Source organism: Protopterus annectens, chromosome 6.part0, assembly GCF_019279795.1.
Source record: "Protopterus annectens isolate FY-2018-M chromosome 6.part0, PAN1.0, whole genome shotgun sequence".
In the NCBI taxonomy this organism is placed as follows: domain Eukaryota; kingdom Metazoa; phylum Chordata; order Ceratodontiformes; family Protopteridae; genus Protopterus; species Protopterus annectens.
In genome coordinates this window covers 1412013043-1412032875 of record NC_056737.1, presented here as the reverse complement: position 1 = coordinate 1412032875, position 19833 = coordinate 1412013043, and the positions used below count along the sequence as shown (strand labels likewise).

The window sequence follows — 19833 nt, the reverse complement described above, 5'->3', positions numbered from 1 at the left end:
AACAGGCGTGCCAGAGGGTAGAGGGCAAGCTAGAGGCTCCTACAGAGGACATCAATGGCAACCGCCTAACCAGCGAGGTAGTGCAGGACCAACAACTGCTGCACAAGGACCGACTCAATGACTTCACCTTGATCCCGCCAACCAGGGCTCAATTAGAAGCACCTTTGGGCGGAAAATCGTCTTTATTCTCAAGAAATTGGCACAGTATTACAAGGGATAAATGGACACTGCAAATAATAGACAAAGGATACAGGTTTCATTTCCATACATTACCAAAAAGAAAAGGCATGCCAAACCTGCCACCAAATCAAAGAGCAGAGGCTTTAAAACAAATTGCCAACCTATTGCAAATAAAAACTATAGAAAAGGTTCCTCTCGCAGAACAAGGCCAAGGATTTTATTCCAGACTATTCCTTGTCCCAAGAAAAGAAAAAACAATGGAGGCCTATTCTCGATTTGTCCGCACTCAATACTTATCTCATTGTGCCAAAATTCAAAATGCTGACCCTACAGCAACTCCTTCCCATGCTGGGCAAGGGGTCTTGGCTGGTAACTCTAGACCTCAAGGAGGCATACCTGCATGTCCCTATCAGACAAAGTTGCAGAAGACACCTCGGATTTCTTGCAGGTTCAGAGCATTATCAGTTCTCAGCATTGCCCTTTGGCTTATCTACTGCACCCAGAGTATTCACGAAATGCCTGGCATCAGTAATTGCACACTGCAGACTTCAGGGGATTCAAATATACCCGTATCTGGGCGACTGCCTTATACAAGCGGACAGCCGACAAACTTTGGAAAAACATTTGAATTATGCCATCCGCCTTCTGCAGGCCTTGGGATACGCAGTCAACAAGTCAAGACTTGTGCCATCCCAAAGAATAACTTTTCTGGGTGCGGAACTAGATACAACCACCCAAATGGCTTTTCTCACAGAAGAAAAACAGACAACTACCAGATTACTTCAAAAATCTGACCAAACAAACTCAAGATGACTGCAAGGAAAATCCTGCAGGCCCTGGGTTACATGGCATCATGCATTCTTCTGATTCCACAAGCAAGGCTGCATATGAGAAAACTACAATGGTACCTAAGGAGTTTATGGTCTCAGCACAATCACAGCCTAGAAACTTTGATACCACTCATTCCATGCCTTCAAAAGGAATTCCTGTGTTGGGCCCAAGCAAGCCAGTCAAACGGGGGTCTGCCTTTCAGCAAACCAGTAACCAGCCAAACCATTACCACAGACGCTTCAGACCATGGATGGGGAGCACACATGGAGGAAAGATGCATCCAAGGACTATGGCCTCAAAGAATTGCACATGCACATAAACCAAAAGGAAATGCTGGCAGTGATGCATGCAATCGAGGCCTTCAAGGACTTTCTACATCAAGGCCACCTGCTAATAAGGACAGACAATACCACAGTTATGTGGTACATAAACAAGCGGGGAGGTACACATTCCTACTCTTTGCAGACTCGCAATGAATCTTTGGGAACTTTCCCTAAAACTCAATATAGAGCTGCAATCCCAGTTTGTGCCAGGAAAAGACAATATACTGGCGGACAGCCTAAGCAGAAATACCATGGATCCACACGAATGGATGCTACACCTAGACATCTTCCTTCAGATAACACAATTTTGGGGAAGGCCGGACATGGATCTTTTTGCCTCTCACCACAATCATCAGCTGAAGAAATTCTGTTCAAGGACATACCACCCACAAGCATGGAAAGTGGACACCCTCTCTTTCAGCTGAAATACTCTAACAGTGTATGCATTTCCACCTCTTCCACTAATGTCCAGGGTCTTACTGAAAATCAGGACAGAGCAGCCAAAAGTGATTCTAATAGCCCCGGATTGGCCGAGGCAGCACTGGTACCCACTGTTACGATGCCTGTCGCACACAAAACCGTGGCCTCTACCACAATGGTCACTCCTAACACAGCACAATTACAAAACTCTGCACTCCAGCCTGAAAACCTTGCAGCTGACAGCCTGGAGAATGTGACTCCTCACCAGGAAGAGCTATCCAAGAGAGTAAAGGATATCATCATGGAAGCTCGCAGACCTTCCACGAGAAAAGCATATTCAGCAAAATGGAAAAGATTCCACACTTGGAGCAATCGAAAGGGGCCTAGATGCCACAGTAATGAGCATGGCACATATCCTGGAATACTTGGCAGAAATGCTCCACAATGGCCTTTCTTACTCTTCCATAAAAATTCATGCTTCAGCAATTTCAGCAGAATACAATACTGATCCACCTGTCTTCTCTCATCCTCTCCTAAGGCAGTTTCCAAGAGGAATTAAAAACATCAATCCTCCAAGAAAACCACCAGTGCCTACATGGGACCTCAACTTCATGTTGGAAAAGTTGACTCCCTCCCTTTGAACCAGCAGCATCTTAAGAGTTACAGTTCCTGTCTTGGAAGACTGCCTTCCTTTTGGCCATAACCTCAGCAAGAAGAGTATCTGAATTGCAGGCACTCATGGCAGTACAACCATTTCTTATTTTTCATCAGGACAGAGTCTCCTTGAGAACCAATCCTTCATTCATGCCAAAGGTGGTATCCAGGGTCTCATTGAACCAAACTATTCACCTGCCTGCCTTTCCAGATCCGCAAAACAAGGGAGAAAAACTTCTGCATACCCTGGACATTCACAGACCGTTACGCTACTACTTGGACAGAACTAAGACTTTCAGAAAAACTAACCAGCTGTTGGTAGCATATGCTGCAGGCATCCAAGGCAAAGCAATTTCTAAACAGACAATTTCAAAATGGATAGGAAATTGCATACGATTCTGCTACTCTTATGGAAAAACTGTGCCAGCTAACATCAGGCCTCATTCCACCAGAGCCACAGCCACCTCCACAGCCTTTTTAAGAGGGGTGGCTACCAAGGACATTTTAGAAGCTGCTACATGGCTGAGCGTGTATACATTTACCAAGCATTACAATTTGCATACATTACCACATTGCTAAATTTGCCTTATATTCCAGATCCAGAGCAGGCTTTGCTACGGCAGTCCTGCAGGGCATTTTAGCTACACCATCATTTTCTTAGATCCTACCAACCCCAGCTTGGCTATGGTATTCTACCCATATGTAAGGACTGCAGATGCATCCTTGAAGGACATAGTACAGTTTTATACCTACCATAAATGTAGATGTCCTATAGGTATGCATCTGCAGTCAGGTTTTCCCTCCCTCCTTCCCCTCTGTGGTATTTCTTGGGTACTTATCCCTTTTATAGCTAGCTGGGGTTATCTATTATGGTGTATTTGTTTTTTATTACTGTGCATGTTTGGAATATTTTGCATTTCTCCAAATTTAGCCTTCCTTAGAGGGCACCTGGCGTCTGGGGCAAGAAAAACTGAGGAAGATGGCGTCTGCTGATTCTTTTATACCCCAGGCGCTCTGACGTCGGGGAAAGGGCGACATCAGCCGACACCGGACCCAGACTTTGGAATCCGGCCAACCGAAGGGCTGCCTGAGGCAGGACAACCCATATGTAAGGACTGCAGATGCATACCTATCGGACATCTACATTTATGGTAGGTACAAAACTGTACTTTGCAGTCCAGGTTACCCACCCACAATCCCCCTTTCTTTGCTGGGACTTGTCTGTACTTCTCTATTCTATACAGCCTTTGGGGTGTATTTACTTGTAGATGAAGGTATTGATGTCCTTCAAGGATGCATCTGCAGTCCTAACATATGGGTTGTCCTGCCTCAGGCAGCCCTTCGGTCAGCCGGATTCCAAAGTCTGGGTCTGGCCTCGGCTGATGTCGCACTTCACCCGATGTCATAGCTGCTGTGGTATAAAGGCATCAGCAGACGCCATTTTCCCCAGTCTTTCTTGCCGCGCGGTGCCCGAAGCAGAAGCTGTTCGCAAGTGCCGGTCGGTCAGATCCAGAGATTTCTACTACCGAAGAATTCTAAAAAGCTAAGTACGCCGTTGGGGACTCTTTCTTGCCTCAGCCGATGTCAGACAAAGTAAATAATTGTTTAACTTGTGGGAAACAAATACCTCATAAGGATTTCCACTCTTACTGCCTTCCTTGTTTAGGCCCGGACCACAACGTATCAGCTTGTGTAGCCTGTGCTTTCTTCAACCGAAGGACGCTTAGACGTCGGTCGGAGTTTGCAGAGGAGTTTTTTGGTCCCGCTTTTGCATACAAAATGCCGTCGGAGACTCCGACTACACAATTAGCTAAAAAACGCAAGGAAAAGGACCGCCAACCGCGAGTGTCTCTGTTTCGCCTTTGGCCGAAAGCAGGCCTCCGATAGCCGAGGCTTCACAGAGCATAGTTGAATTGGCTACTGAAATTGCCCCTACAGAAGCTAGCACCCAGGATTTGTCAGATACTATTCCTTTAGACATATCTACCCCTGCACGTGGGGCTGCTAGACCCCCTGCATCTATGTCTATCAAGGCTTTTTCCAGGGCTAAAGCAGCTAAATCTTCTAAGGCCTTACCTGCTAAAACCCCCTCACACAGGCCTACCTCTAGTTCTCAAATGCTCAGCCTGGCTGAGGATCTCATTTCTTTGATCAGGGGATCCCAACCTCACCCAGACAGGGCCTCTCAACCCCCTCCAGATAAGAGGCCTAGGAATGAACCCCCGGAACCTGTTTCTACAGACTATTCCTCTGATGACTCGGATATCTCAGAGCCTCAGGAGGCCCATACTCTCCTTATGAGGATTCCGATGCAGAAGACTCCATTCCTTCTGCCTCTCCTCCTGAAGAATTTTCTTTTGGGGAAACCTTACATGCTATGAGGGAACACTTTCAATGGCAGGGCCAAGATTTTTCAGATTCAAGGAAAAGGCTAAGGACTTTCTTACACTTACCACAGCATAGGCCTTTAGCCATTCCTCCAGTACTAACAGTTGTTGATGATGCATATAATGATGCCTGTACTGCCCCTGATTCTCTTCCTCCGGCCCCTGCCAAACCTGACAGATATTACAGGGTCCCGGACACACACTACCATTTGTATAAGGCTCCTGTTGCAGATCCTGAAACCATTTCACAGGGCCCTAAAGCTGTGGCAGCTGCTTCTGCCAAAAATCCTCTCTCCTCTGAAAGGGAATCTAGAGCATTAGAGAGATGGGGTAAAAAGGTTTATACTTCTGCTACTCTTTCGGCCAGGGCCTTAAACTGTCAATTTCACATGATTCAGTACCAGGAATTTTTGTAAGACCAGCTAAATAAAAAACTGTCCTCTCTTGAACCTATAGACCGCAAGTCCCTTCAGGATTTGGTACATAACTCTCAGCAGGTCAGTAACCATTTCTTAAAATGTGGCTATGATGCACTGGAGGCTTCCTTTAGATCAGCTATGACTGGAACAGTGATTCGAAGGCATGCCTGGTTAAAAGAACAATCCTTACCAGACCATGTTAAGTCAAAACTCCTAGATGCTCCTATGGAGAAACAAAGTTTGTTTGGCTCCCCTGCACAGGAGGTTCTAAAGAAGGTGGAGGAAAAAGCAAAATCTGTCCAAACAGTCAAGGATTTCTTACAGGTCCAACCTCCGAGGTTTAGCAGAAATTGGCCTTCGAAGAATTTGTCCTTTCCAGACACCTCCAGAGCACAGAGAGGCAGAAATAGACGCCCAAGAGGCAGAGGTCAATCCAGGGGGGCCTACAGGGGACGTCAGTGGCAACCTACCAACCAGAGAAGTACTGCCACAGATTCAACTACAACTACTTCCACAGGGCAGACACAATGACTTTGCTCTGATTCCGCCTACCAGGGAACAACTGGAAGCACCCTTGGGTGGAAAACTAGCTTTATTTCCCCACAACTGGCATTACATTACAGGAGACAAATGGACTTTACAAACAATAGACAAAGGCTACAGGTTTCACTTCCACACTCTACCAAAAAAGAGAGGAATGCCAAACCTACCACCAAGCCAAAAAACAGACTCTCTAAGACAAATCAACAACTTACTGAGGATGAGAGCTATAGAAAAGGTACCGCCTATGGAACAAGGCCAAGGATTTTACTCCAGGCTTTTCCTTGTACCAAGAAAAGAAAATCAATGGAGACCTATACTCGACTTGTCCGCTCTGAACACATACCTCATTGTTCCAAAATTCAAAATGCTGACCCTCCAGCAACGTCTTCCCATGCTGGGCAAGGAGTCTTGGCTGGTGACTCTAGATCTCAAGGAGGCATGCCTGCACGTCTCTATACGACCAGATTGCAGAAGACACCTCAGATTTCTTGCAGGATCAGAGCATTATCAATTCTCAGCATTGCCCTTTGGCTTATCTACTGCGCCCAGAGTATTCACGAAATGCCTGGCATCAGTAATTGCTCATTGCAGGCTTCAGGGAATTCAAATTTACCCATACCTGGACGACTGCCTAATACAAGCGGACAACAAGGCAAAATTAACAAAAGATTTGGAAAAGGTCATACAACTGTTACAAGCCTTGGGATACACAGTCAACATGCAAAAATCAAGACTAGTACCATCCCAAAGGATAACATTCTTGGGGGCAGAACTGGATACATCAACTCAGATGGCTTTTCTCACAGAAGAAAAACAAAAGCAATTACCAGTGTATTTCATGACATTAACAACACAAACTCAGCTTACAGCAAGGAAAGTCCTGCAAGCCCTGGGTTACATGGCATCCTGCATAATATTGATTCCGCATGCCAGGCTGCATATGAGAAAGTTGCAATGGTACCTAAGGAATGTATGGTCTCAACACAAGCACAGTCTAGAAGTCCAGATTCCAATAATTCCATGCCTGAAGCAAGAATTCCAGTGGTGGGCTCAGGCCTGTCAGTTGAACAGAGGACTGCCTTTCCACAAACCTCATCCAATCCAGACCATCACCACGGATGCCTCAGACCTAGGCTGGGGGGCACACATGGTGGACAAGTGCATACAAGGCCTATGGACCCAAGACCAGCTGAATCTACACATAAATCTAAAGGAGATGCTGGCAGTGAAACTTGCAATCCAGGCATTCCGACCATTCCTTCAACAAGGTCACCTGCTGATAAGGACGGACAATACCACAGTCATGTGGTACATCAACAAACAGGGAGGTACACACTCATATCCTCTATGCCGGATGGCAATGGACCTGTGGAATGTGGCTCTGAATCTCAACATTCAACTTCAGGCCAGATTTGTACCAGGAAAAGAAAATTCACTAGCAGACACCTTAAGCAGAACTACCACGGATGCTCCTGAATGGATGCTGCATCCAGATATCTTCAAAACCTTAACAAAGAAATGGGGACTACCAGAGATAGACCTGTTCGCCTCCCCTCACAACCACCAATTGAAGAAATTCTGCACAAGAGCATACCACCCACTTGCTTGGAGGGTGGACTCCCTTTCCTTCAGCTGGAAAAACCTGACAGCATATGCATTCCCACCTCTTCCCTTGATGTACAAAGTCCTACTGAAGATCAGAGGATCAGCCAAGGGTAATCCTGATAGCTCCAGACTGGCCGAGGCAACATTGGTACCCGCTGCTGAGAAGCATGTCTTGGACACGAGCATGGCCTCTACCTCTATGTCCCTTACTTCTAACACAGAACAACTACAAGATCCTACATCCAAACTTGAAAACACTGCAGCTAGCTGCTTGGAATATTGCATAAAACAAAATAACCCAGATTTGTCTCAGAGGATTAAGGACATTATCCTGGTGGCTCGCAGACCCTCCACAAGGAAAACTTATTCAGCCAAATGGAAAAGATACCTCATTTCGAGTGCAGCAAAGGGAGAAAATGTCTCATTGGCAAACATAGCACACATCCTGGAATACTTAGCAGAACTGTTCCACAATGGCCTGTCATACTCCTCCATTAAGATTCATGCATCAGCAATCTCAGCAGAATACAACATGGATCCTCCTGTCTTCTCTCATCCTCTACTCGGACAGTTCTTGAGAGGAATCAAAAATGTAAAGCCTCCAAGGAAACCACCTTTACCTACATGGGATCTCAACTTTGTGCTGGAAAAGTTAACACTTCCCCCTTTTGAACCAGCAGCAACAGCAGATTTACAGTTTTTGTCTTGAAAACTGCTTTCCTGCTAGCAATCACTTCAGCAAGAAGGGTATTTGAATTACAGGCATTAATGGCAGTACAGCCCTTCCTTATCTTCCACCAGGATAGAGGGTCTCTGAGAACCAACCCTACCTTTATGCCAAAAGTGGTCTCCAGAGTATCATTGAACCAAGCGATTCATTTACCTACATTCTTCCCCAACCCACAGAACAGGGGGGAAAGACTGCTACATACCTTGGATGTGCACAGACAATTACGCTACTATCTGGACAGAACTAAGACCAACAGAAAAACTGACCAACTTCTGGTAGCATATGCAACAGGAATGCAAGGAAAAGCAATTTCAAAACAGACAATCTCAAAATGGATAGGAAATTGCATCCGATTTGGTACTCTTTTCATGGAAAGACAACTCCTGAAAATATCAGACCATATTCCACAAGAGCTACAGCCACCACTACAGCTTTCCTACGAGGAGTGGCTACCAAAGACATTTTAGAAGCTGCTACTTGGAGCTCCGTGCATACATTTGCCAAGCATTCTAACCTTCCTTTATACTCCAGATCCCGAGCAGGTTTTGCAACTGCTGTGTTGCAAGGGATCTTGACTACACCATCTTTATCTTAGTGCCTCCTCCCCCAGTTTGGCTATGGTATTCTACCCATATGTTAGGACTGCAGATGCATCCTTGAAGGACAGTACAGTTTTGTACCTACCATAAATGTAGATGTCCGATGGGTATGCATCTGCAGTCAGGATTACCCACCCTCCTTCCCCTCTGTGGTATTCCTAGGGTATCTATCCCTCTTTTAGCTAGCTGGGGGAAATTATTATGGTGTATTTGTTTTTGTATATACATCAGCCAAGGCCAGACCCAGACTTTGGAATCCGGCCGACCGAAGGGCTGCCTGAGGCAGGACAACCCATATGTTAGGACTGCAGATGCATACCTATCGGACATCTACATTTATGGTAGGTACAAAACTGTACTTTTAGTTTAGTGCATGCTTTTTATAAGCTATGTTTTAGCCTACCCTTTTGGGGGCACCTGACATCTGGGGCAAGAAAAACTGAAGAAAATGGCATTGGCTGCATCTTGTATACCCCTGGTGCACTGATGTCAGGGAAGAGGCGACAGCAACAGATGCCGGACCAGGATTTTGGAATTCAGGCTGACTGCGGGTAGCCTGCCAGCAGGATAACCCAAGTGTAATTGACTGTAACAGTGAATACACTCTAACATCTACATTTATGGTAGGTGCGCAACTGTACTTTACTACACAAACCTACAAGAACCAGTGACCATCCTTACTGCTCCTGTGTGTAGTTTTCTACCAAATGACATCGGAACACCACGCAAGGTACTCAGTTCTGGCTAGGTGACTGACAGCAACATGGAAATATTGGCACTGCTGTTTCCTTATATTAAAATTAATGTTTGATCTTACAACAAACTCCTGCAAAATCACTGCACAGCTGCATATTTGACAAGGCAGGAATGCATAATGTCCAGTAAGAAAATGTTTGTAGTTGTGTTAAACGAACTGTTTGCTTTTCATCTTTTAAGCTAATCAAAGTAAGGCACTTCTGCCATTATTGTCTTCAAAGTGTTCCTTTACAGAGGTTAGCTATTAGAAGCCGTGCCCTTTCCATAATTAGAATCCCATTTGCTTTGACAAGTTGTGGGCATTGCATTTGCAAAAATTGATTCAGCATTTGAGCCCACTTCTGTTGGGATACGAAATCAACAAACTTTTGTAGGGGTTCAAGGTTAATCTTACTGCATATGAGACTAGTCTGACATGTGGGTCCATTGATAGCTTTGCCCTTGTACAGAGGGGTGACTTAATGTCTCCCATTTATGTGACAACTGTAGTCTTTAATTGTAAGCTTCATACAGTCCAGGAAAGCAGATAGTTTTTGTAAATTTGTATTCTGAAAGGTGAGAATAAATCTAGTTTCCAAACTTGTACCATGTGATCTGCTGTGGCAAGTATGGTAATGCCTTGCCCAGCAACAGCTGCAGGTCACTAGAGCAAAGGGCATACAGTTGCTGCTGAGTTTGCTCAAGCCATCGTACGCTACTTGACGTTTGTTCAATGTATGAGAATGTACTTTAGTGCATACTGTTGGCTTGTTTAATGAATGCTGCTGTTTCCAAGACTATTAACTGAATTGTCTCCACTTATTTTGCTAGTGCAGAGACTGTTTGGCAGCAGTTGTGGAGTTGCATTAAGGTAAAGCGTAATATTGTGAAGACTGGTCCTTTTATATATCTAGCTTAGCTTATTTTGTACTGAAAGTAATTGCTGGATTATGCCATAATATTTTCCCCATCTGTCGTTCTCAAAGCATCCTTTCCAAAGTTAATTGCACTCCCCGTTAGCTAGGTGGTGCATTTTTGGGTGTAGTTAGTTTTCTAGGAGAATGCCAGTGGAAGAGAGCTTTGTGTTGGGAGTTTTCAGGCAACATAGAGTAAGCCTAGTACATTTTGCTTTATTGTGGGGGCATATTGTTTAATAATGTAGTATGCATGATCTGTTGACTCAAGATGACCAAGCATTTTGAAGGCCAGTAGATCATAAGATTTACAGATGAAGCTTTGAGCCCATGAAAATTCAGTCTTTTCCTCTGCTGCTTGAATTTTCTTTTATAATGGTAGGAAAGTAGCATTTTGGTAAGTTTAGTTCTAGTCACTTAAATTTAAGTAGTGGCTAGGATATTTGTATTGATGATAAACCTAAAGCAAGCAGTGTCGCTGTAGTAAATAACCTTGGTTTCACAGTTTTGTCCGTAAGTGTTTTGCACAGTTTTGTCCGTAAGTGTTTTGCAGGTTCTGGATCATCTTTTGCATTGTTATGTTTGTATTTTTTTCTGCAGGGTGTTTGCTGTATTGATGAGTTTGACAAGATGGATATGAGAGATCAAGTAGCTATCCACGAAGCAATGGAACAGCAGACAATCTCCATCACCAAAGCAGGAGTGAAGGTAAGTTGTAGGCTCCTGTAATGCATAGGAGGAAAGAGTCTTGCAGAAATTTAGCCAAGCAGTGAATAAATGTTTATCTGTGTTCAAACATGTTGCAGTTAAGTTTAAGTAGCTTGACTAGAAATGCAAAAGGATAGAGGAAATGTTATATTGCACTACAACAAAATACAAACGCACACACATTTATTAAGTAGCTTGACTAGAAATGCAAAAGGATAGAGGAAATGTTATATTGCACTACAACAAAATACAAACGCACACACATTTATATATACTACATGCACGCAGCCCACACCCATATTTTTTTTCTTGGGGGGGGGGGTGTAAAATGTTTCACTCTGCTTTTTATTTAAATCATTTTTAATACAAATGGAAAATGTATTTGATCAGCACTACTCTAAAAATGAGGATGAATATTCCATAAATTTGTTACAGTAATTACTGGATGAATACTGAGTAATTATAAGATTAATACATTCAGCTATGCACAGTGCCTATTTGGCCAATCATAAAGTAAAATGCCCCTTGAGCTGTGTTCCTGGCCAAACACTTCGCAACTGGACTAACTCCCGTACTTTTGCATAAAAACATAAAAACAGCCTAAATCTTAAACAAAACTACGTACACTATCTCGAGAGCCTTGGCTGTGCTGGTGTTGTATAAGTTACTGAGAGATGACCTATACTTCCTCTGAAGAGCTTCAATCTCCTTATTTTTGCAAAAAAAAAAAAAAAAGAAAACTTGTTGGAGGGATAGGTTTGTCCGACAATATCGCTTCTGTAGAACAATCTTCAGTCCCACATAAAGCAAAATACTTTTTTATTCAAATGTAATTTGGATGAATGGATGGGCAACTGCAAGTCTACCCCTGGGTTTTGCACCCCCTGTCCCATATACATAGGAGAAACCTGCATATTGATGGAGGTCATATATATATACATATATAGTGTGTATATATAAAACCTCAGCTTTGGCCGTATTCAACTGGACGTATAAGAGAATTTAAGTACCTTTATCTGCACTTTTTTTTCAAAAAAAATACAGTATTTAAATTGATTTTAACTGTGTTGCAGGAATATTAACTGAACTGGAAGTTTTGACTCTGCTCTTCAGTTAGTCCCACCTACCCTCCCTGTTTTTGTTTTGGTGTTAATCTTAGTGGCCTTGAAACTGCCCGCCCCTTTTGTAAATTTGTGTTTGAATACTCCTTCTGGGCCCATCTCATTTGCTCACTCAACTGAGTGCAGTGAGATCATATTCTGATTTCAGGCACTCCTACTGTGTACAAAGAGAGCATCTGGGAAACGGGGAAAAAAAAATTTAAGCTTGTTTCCTGCCTTTCCTGTTAAGTGGTATAGACTATTTGTAGGCTTCTGAGCCCCCAAGGCCTTCTGTGTTGGAGGGAAGCCTTCTAGCTTAGATGTTCTTCATTCCACATTGCTGCAGTCCTAACCATTGGGTAGTCCGCTGTCCACGCTGTCCAGTCGGCCCGAATACCAAAGTATATGGCTGACGTCGGTCAAGGCGCATTAGACTGATGTCAGGACGTCGGGGTACTAATGCGCATGACCGACGTCATATCCTCAGTCTTTTTTGCCGCATGGTCCGATGCAGAAGCAGTTTTGCGAGTGCAGGTTGGCGTTCTGAAAATTTCCGAAGTCGGAGTTTCAGACCGAATCAAAGTTGGCTAAGTACCCCGTTGGGGAACATTTTGGTTTTCTCTTGCCTCAGTATTTAACCGGATGTCAGAAAAAGTAAATAACTGTATTTCTTGTGGGAAGCAGATACCTCATAGGGATTACCATACTTTGTGTATACCTTGTTTAGGGCCTGAGCACGACGTTGTTGGTTGCGCTCTTGTGCTAGATTTAACAAACGCACTATTAAGAGAAGGTTAGACTGTGCCAGGTTAGTGTTTGGGAAGCGTTGTAATTATAAAATGCCGCCGGATGCTCCGGCCCGCTTCAAAAGCGCAAGGACAAAACAGCAAAGCCTAGGGTTGATGAACCGGCAGTTCGGACGTCGGTTCTTTAGAAGGCTCAGTGGAGCCAGAGGTTTTGCCAGGAGTTTCTTTGGAGTCTCAGGCAGAGACTTTACTGTTACAGGATGTGCCTCTCAGGACATAGGCCAGGCTGAGGGGCTTCTCAGGTAACTGTTCGTCCCACTCTGCCCAAGGTAGTTAGAGCCTCTGCTTCTGTTGCCAAAACTTGTTTGAGAGGTAGGCCAAGTTTAGCTTCAGTGGGGCTTCTCCTAGCACTTCAGGTTCTGTGCCTAAGAAACATATGCTTAAAATGGCAGAAGATTTAATTACTATGATTAGAGGCTCTATGCCCTCCTGATAAGAGGCCTAGGGTGGAACCTGAGTTTGAGAGTTTTGAACAGTGTTCAGAGGCTTCTGAGTCTTCTGAAGACTTGCAGGAGTATCCTCCTTATTCTGATTCTGATGTGGATCATTCGACTCCTACAGCTTCTCCTCCTGAGCATTTCTCTTTTCAGAGACTCTGCATTCCATGAGGGAGCACTTTAAATGGGAAGGCCAGGAAAACTCTGATTCCAGGAAAAGGCTTAGGGAATTCTTATTTTTACCCCAGCATAGGCCCTTAGCTATACCTCCTGTGTTGAATGTGGTGGAAGATGTTTTTGCAGAGGCTTCCCTGAACCCTGATTCTTTGCCTCCTGCCCCTGTTAAACCTGATAGGTACTATAGGGTGCCTGAAGCTCATAAGTATCTGTTTCCGAGTCCTAGGGCAGACCCGGAAACTGTTTCTCAGGGGCCTAAAGGTGTTAAGGCCTCTGTTGTTAAAAATCCTGTTCCCTTTGATAAAGAGGCAAGGGCTTTGGATAGGTGGGGAAAGAAAGTGTATACTTCTTCCACTTTAGCCATGAGAGCGTTGAATTGTCAGTTTCACATGCTAAAATATCAAAATTATCTCCTTTCACAATTGAAATCTAAGGTGGATGCTTTGGCGGAAGGTATAAAGTGTAAAGAGTTGCTGGATTTAGTTCATGTGTCTGAACAAGTGGGTAAGCATTCTTTGCAATGTGGTTTTGATGCTGTGCAGGCCTCCTCGAGGGTGGCTGCCACTAGTTCTGTTCTTCGCAGGCATGCCTGGTTGAGGGATCAGAATTTAGCAGAGCATGTTAAGACTAGGATTTTGGATGCTCCTTTACAGTCTGTGTTATTTGGTTCGCCTGTGGAAGCAGTCTTGAAGAAAATGGAGGACAAAGCTAAGTCTATGCAAACTGTTAAAGATTTTTTGCAGGTGCAGCCACCGAAGTTTAGTAGAAATTGGCCTACTAAGGGATGGACATATCCTGCTTATGATTCCCAGTCTAGGGGTAGGTCTAGACGTGGTAGGGGCAGAGCTCAAGGTTCTTTTAGGCCTAGAACAGGGGGTTCACCTGCTCAGACTTCTGGTGAGGGCAGGGGTCAGTCCTTTCGTAAACAGACCCAATGACCTGCCTTTTCAGCTGCCAGTAGATTCTCGTCTGGCAGCTCCTTTGGGAGGAAGACTGTCTCTTTTCAAAGAAAATTGGGATTTAATCACTCAAGACAGATGGGTGTTGGATATCATTCACCACGGTTACAGGTTTTATTTCCATACATTGCCCCCTTTCAAAGGCATGCCAGACGTTCCCCCTCCACAAAGGAAAGAGGCTCACAAGCAAATTTCTCTGTTACTCCAAATAGGGGCCATTCAGCCAGTCCCTGTACCAGAAAGGGGCCTAGGATTTTATTCTCGCCTGTTCCTAGTACCAAAGAAGGGGAACACGTGGAGACCAATTTTGGATTTATCTATCCTCAACACTTATCTGGACATTCCCAAGTTCAAGATGTTGACGTTACAACAGCTTTTACCTCTGCTGGGCAAAGATCATTGGATGGTAACTTTAGATCTCAAGGAAGCTTACCTTCATGTGCCTATAAGACTAAGTTGCAGAAAGTATCTGCGTTTTCGAGCTGGAAATTCTCATTATCAGTTCTCTGCATTGCCCTTTGGCTTATCTACTGCCCAGAGTATTCACAAAGGTTCTGGCTCCAGTGATAGCTTACTTCAGGCTAAAAGGAATTCAAATCTATCCTTACTTGGACGACTGCCTGATTCTGGCTCAAGAAAAGGAAAACCTTCTACAGCATCTGGAATATGTCATAGCAGTGCTAAGATGCCTAGGGTATTCTGTGAACGAAATAAAGTCCAGTCTAGTACCCTCTCAAGACATGTGCTTTCTGGGTGTGAGACTGAATACAGCAGCCCAGATGGCCTTTTTAACCCCGGACAAACAACAGAATCTTTCCAGTTACTTTCATCAACTATCTCTTCAGTCCGGGCTGACTGCAAGGACAGTCCTTCAAGCCTTAGGGTTCATGGCATCTTGTATTCTGGTGCTTCCCAATGCCAAACTGCATATGAGGAAGCTGCAATGGTATCTCAAAAATGTGTGGACACAGCACTGCCAGGATTTGGACACTGTCATTCAAATAATACCTTGCATTCAAAAGAATTTTGTGGTGGGCTCAGGAATGTCACCTAAACAAGGGACTCTCTGTGACCCGGCCAGAGGCGAGTCAGATTTTAACGACAGATGCCTCGGACATTGCTTGGGGAGCTCATCTAAATGGAAGGTGGATACAAGACAAGTGGCCTGCCAGACTACAGCATCTACATATCAACATGAAGGAGATGTTAGCAGTCCAGTTTGCATTAATGGCTTTCAAGGAGTTACTTCTTCCTGGGCAGGTGTTGATTCTAACAGACAACACAACTGTCATGTGGTACATCAACAAACAAGGGGCAACACATTCTTATCCTCTATGCAGGCAAGCAATGATTTTATGGGAGACTGCGCCCAGCTTGCAACTAACTCTTCAGGCAAGGTTTCTGCCGGGAGCACAGAACTCCTTAGCAGATGTGTTAAGCAGGCAAATCATGGATCCCCACGAGTGGAAACTGGATCTTCATGTATTTCAGAAATTGACAGTGTCATGGGGAACTCCAGACATAGATCTGTTCGCTTCTCCACTAAACCACCAGCTGCCAAAGTTTTGCACAAAGGGGTTTCATCATACAGCTTGGAAAGTGGATGCTCTTTCTTTCAGTTGGAAAAATCTTCATGTGTATGCCTTTCCACCTCTGCCTCTTCTTCCAAAGGTGCTCCTAAAGGTCAGACAAGACAAGCCAAGGATGATTTTAATAGCTCCAGATTGGCCTCGGCAACACTGGTACCCACTACTAAGGAGTCTGGTAAGGCAGCCCCCATGGCCTTTACCTTTGATTCCACATCTGTTATCTCAGAAGGACGGTCACCTGCTCAATGTCAAGCTTCACTCTCTTCATCTAACAGCCTGGCATATTCTGTGTTGAAACACAGCAGGTCTCAACTTCCTCAACAAGTTTTAAATGTGATTATGGAAGCTAGAAGACCTAGTACAAGAAAAGTGTACAGAAAAATGGAAGAGATTTTTATTTTGAGTGCAGCAAAGAATTTGGAGATTTCTGAGCCTAATTTGAGTGTGGCTCTTCAATATCTTACTGAGTTACTGGACAAAGGTTTGTCTTTCTCTTCCATTAAGATTCATGCTGCAGCAATTTCAGCTCACTATGATTGTGACCCACCATTGTTTTCATCCTTTGTTCAAGCAGTTTCTTAGAGGGCAAAGAATATAAGACCCCACGAGAGCTCCTACTCCTGCTTGGGATCTCAATTTTGTGTTGGAAAACTTACTCTACAACCTTTTGAGCCTGCGGCTACTGCTGACTTGAAATACTTGTCCTGGAAGACTGCTTTTTTGTTGGCTATTACTTCTGCAAGAAGGGTTTCTGAGTTGCAGGCCCTTATGGCAGTAGAGCCCTTTTGATTTTCCATAAGGATAGGGTATCATTACGTACTAATCCTTCCTTTATGCCTAAGGTGGTTTCTAGTGTGGCTTTAAACCAAACGATTCATTTGCCTACTTTCTATGCAGATCCCCAAAATAAGGGGAAAAAGATTTTGCACACTTTAGATGTACATAGGCAGTTGCGTTATTATTTAAGCAGGACTAAGGATTTCAGGCAGTCTCAGCAATTGTTTGTTTCTTTTGCTTTGAGTTCTCAGGGCAAGCCTGTGTCTAAGCAAACTATTTCTAAGTGGATTGGGTTTTGCATTTCATTTTGTTACTCCCATCATGGCAAGGAGATTCCAGCTGGGATTAGGCCTCATTCCACTAGGGCTACTGCCACTTCAACAGCATTTCTAAGGCGGGTGGCAACTAAGGATATTTTGGAGGCAGCTACTTGGAGTTCAGTGCATACTTTCTCTAAGCATTACCACCTTCCTCTCTACTCTAAATCTAGGGCTGGTTTTGCCACAGCTATTTTGCAAGGCATGTTGACAGCTCCTGCTTCCTTATGATTTGCCAGCCTCCCTTACCTCTGCTTTGGGATTCTACCCAATGGTTAGGACTGCAGCAATGTGGAATGAAGAACATAGTACAGTTTTGTACCTACCATAAATGTAGATATTCGAGGATCCACATTGCTGCAGTCCAATTTACCCTCCCTCCTTCCCCGCTGTGTTTAGGGGTGGTGGTGTGGGCTAATATTCTTGTACATTTGGATATAGTGTATATATGTTGATGCAGGGCTTTATGCTGTTTTGGTTTGGGCCTTGTCTTTTTAGGGTCTTCTGACATCTGGGGCAAGAAAAGACTGAGGATATGACGTCGGTCATGCGCATTAGTACCCTGACGTCCTGACATCAGTCTAATGCGCCTTGACCGACGCCAGCCATATACTTTGGTATTCGGGCCGACTGGACAGCGGACTACCCAATGGTTAGGACTGCAGCAATGTGGATCCTCGAACATCTACATTTATGGTAGGTACAAAACTGTACTTTTTTTTTTTCTTATAACTAGCCAGTTTTCTAGTTTCAGCACTCAAATCTGTTTCTTTGATCTCAGCACTTGTTCAGAAAAAAAAAAAAAATGTCATCTGCTTTTACTGTACTTGTGTTTCTACCTACTTTATTTTACTTTTGCATCATCTTAAAAGTACTCAATTGTATTTATTACTGCTTGGTGTAACTCATTCTAAGCCTTTTGGTTTAAACACTTGGGCTTCGGACCAGTTGTTTTGCACGGAGAGGGTTTGTGGTCTGCACTGTAGTGGCAGAACAGGTAGCTTACGTCCTTCTAGGTTGGGAACTGCTGATTGAGGGCTCAGTGTCTGTTATTCTAAAAGTATATTAATTCTGGTTTAAGCACTTGGGCTTTCAGGCCAGTTATTTTACATTAAGAGGGTTCGTGGTCTGCACTCTTTTGGGAGGAGAGACTGGACTCTGCCCTTCTGAGCTGGGAATTTCTGGTTAAAGGCTTATAGTGCATGCATATCTGAACTGCTTCTTACTGAAGTTGGTGCGCCTTGTTTGCTGTGGCATAGACTGGATTCGGGCCTGCTGGATCTAGCTTTGTTTGTGTAACTTGAGCACTAATCCAGACATTCTCTAAAGTATTCAATTGTATTTATTACTGCTTGGTAGTAACTTGATTAAAGTGTAGCTATCATTCTAAGTCTTTTGGATTACGCACTTGGGCTTCAGACCAGTTGTTTTACATTAGGAAGGTTTGTGGCATGCACTGTGGTGGCAGGACAGGTAGCTTTCATCCTAAGTTGGGAACTGCTGATTGAGAGCCCAGTGTCTGTTATTCTTAAAGTGTATTAGTTCTGGTTTAAGCACTTGGGCTTCAGGCCAGTTATTTTACATTAAGAAGGTTCGTGGTCTGCACTCTTGTGGGAGAAGAGGCTGGACTCTGCCCTTCTGAGCTGGGAATTTCTGGTTAAAGGTTTATAGTGCCTGAATATTTGTATCTTACTGAAATTGGTACACCTTGTTTGCTGTAGCATAGACTAGATCCAGGCCTGCTGAATCTAGCTTTGTTTATATGCTTGTTGTTTGTTTGCTTGTTATTTCCCTGGAATGCTAATTCACCTAATACGCGGCTTCTCAGCACTTCTGTGGATCACTAGTGATATCTGCATTGCTTACTGTACTTATTTCCTTGTTTCACTGGAAAGAAAGTTACTGTTTGTCGTTTTTTGCGTTTAAGTTACCTGTAACACATTGCACTTAAGTTACCTGGCACTTGCTCACTAAAGCAATTATATAAGTCGGCACTAAAAATTAAAAGCACTACACCCTCACTCCCCACTGGCCCTTGTTTTCAGTTAAGGAATTCCCAATATTATTCTAGCATGTCCAAAGGTCAGTTGTCAATCTCCTCTTCGGTCCAGCTGGTGAATCTGGGAATCTTGAGGCAATGTTACAACTGCCTCATGTACACAGACAACCCTCTCCTCCTCCCAACAAATTCCAACACATGTGAGAGATGCAACCATATAGCCAAACTGGAGGCTAAGCTCTCTCAACTCAATACTGGCATAACCAGTCAGGAGAAGGAAACCACACTCACTACAATTCCAGTCTCACATAGACCTACCACGACAGCAAACCAAACACAATCACACAAAAACATACTCTGAGGCTCTAAATAAAGATCTGCCTAAGCAGCAGAGACCTCCAAAGTAGACACCCAAGCAACCGCTACCCCAAAACAAAACACATGCAACACATATCTCACAAAGCCAGTGTGCCGAACAGTCACAGCCCTTAAGACTAAGCAACACACCTGATACACTTGTAATAGGTGACTCTATCATCAGGCACACTGACGTCCCGCTCACCAGGCTGAACAAGGAGAGGGTCACAGTGAGCAGCCTGTCGGCCGCTGGGATCCGCCACATGA

At 44.1% G+C, this 19833-nt stretch overlaps 1 protein-coding gene across 1 annotated transcript in view; it reads left to right on the top strand.

The window, feature by feature from the left end:
* MCM6 (minichromosome maintenance complex component 6) overlaps positions 1-19833 on the top strand; it is a gene marked incomplete in the record, with an annotated part of 261103 nt that overhangs the window by 109090 nt on the left and 132180 nt on the right. Inside the window, 1 exon segment of the mRNA XM_044074961.1 lies at positions 10941-11048. Coding sequence (XP_043930896.1) covers positions 10941-11048 — 108 coding nt within the window.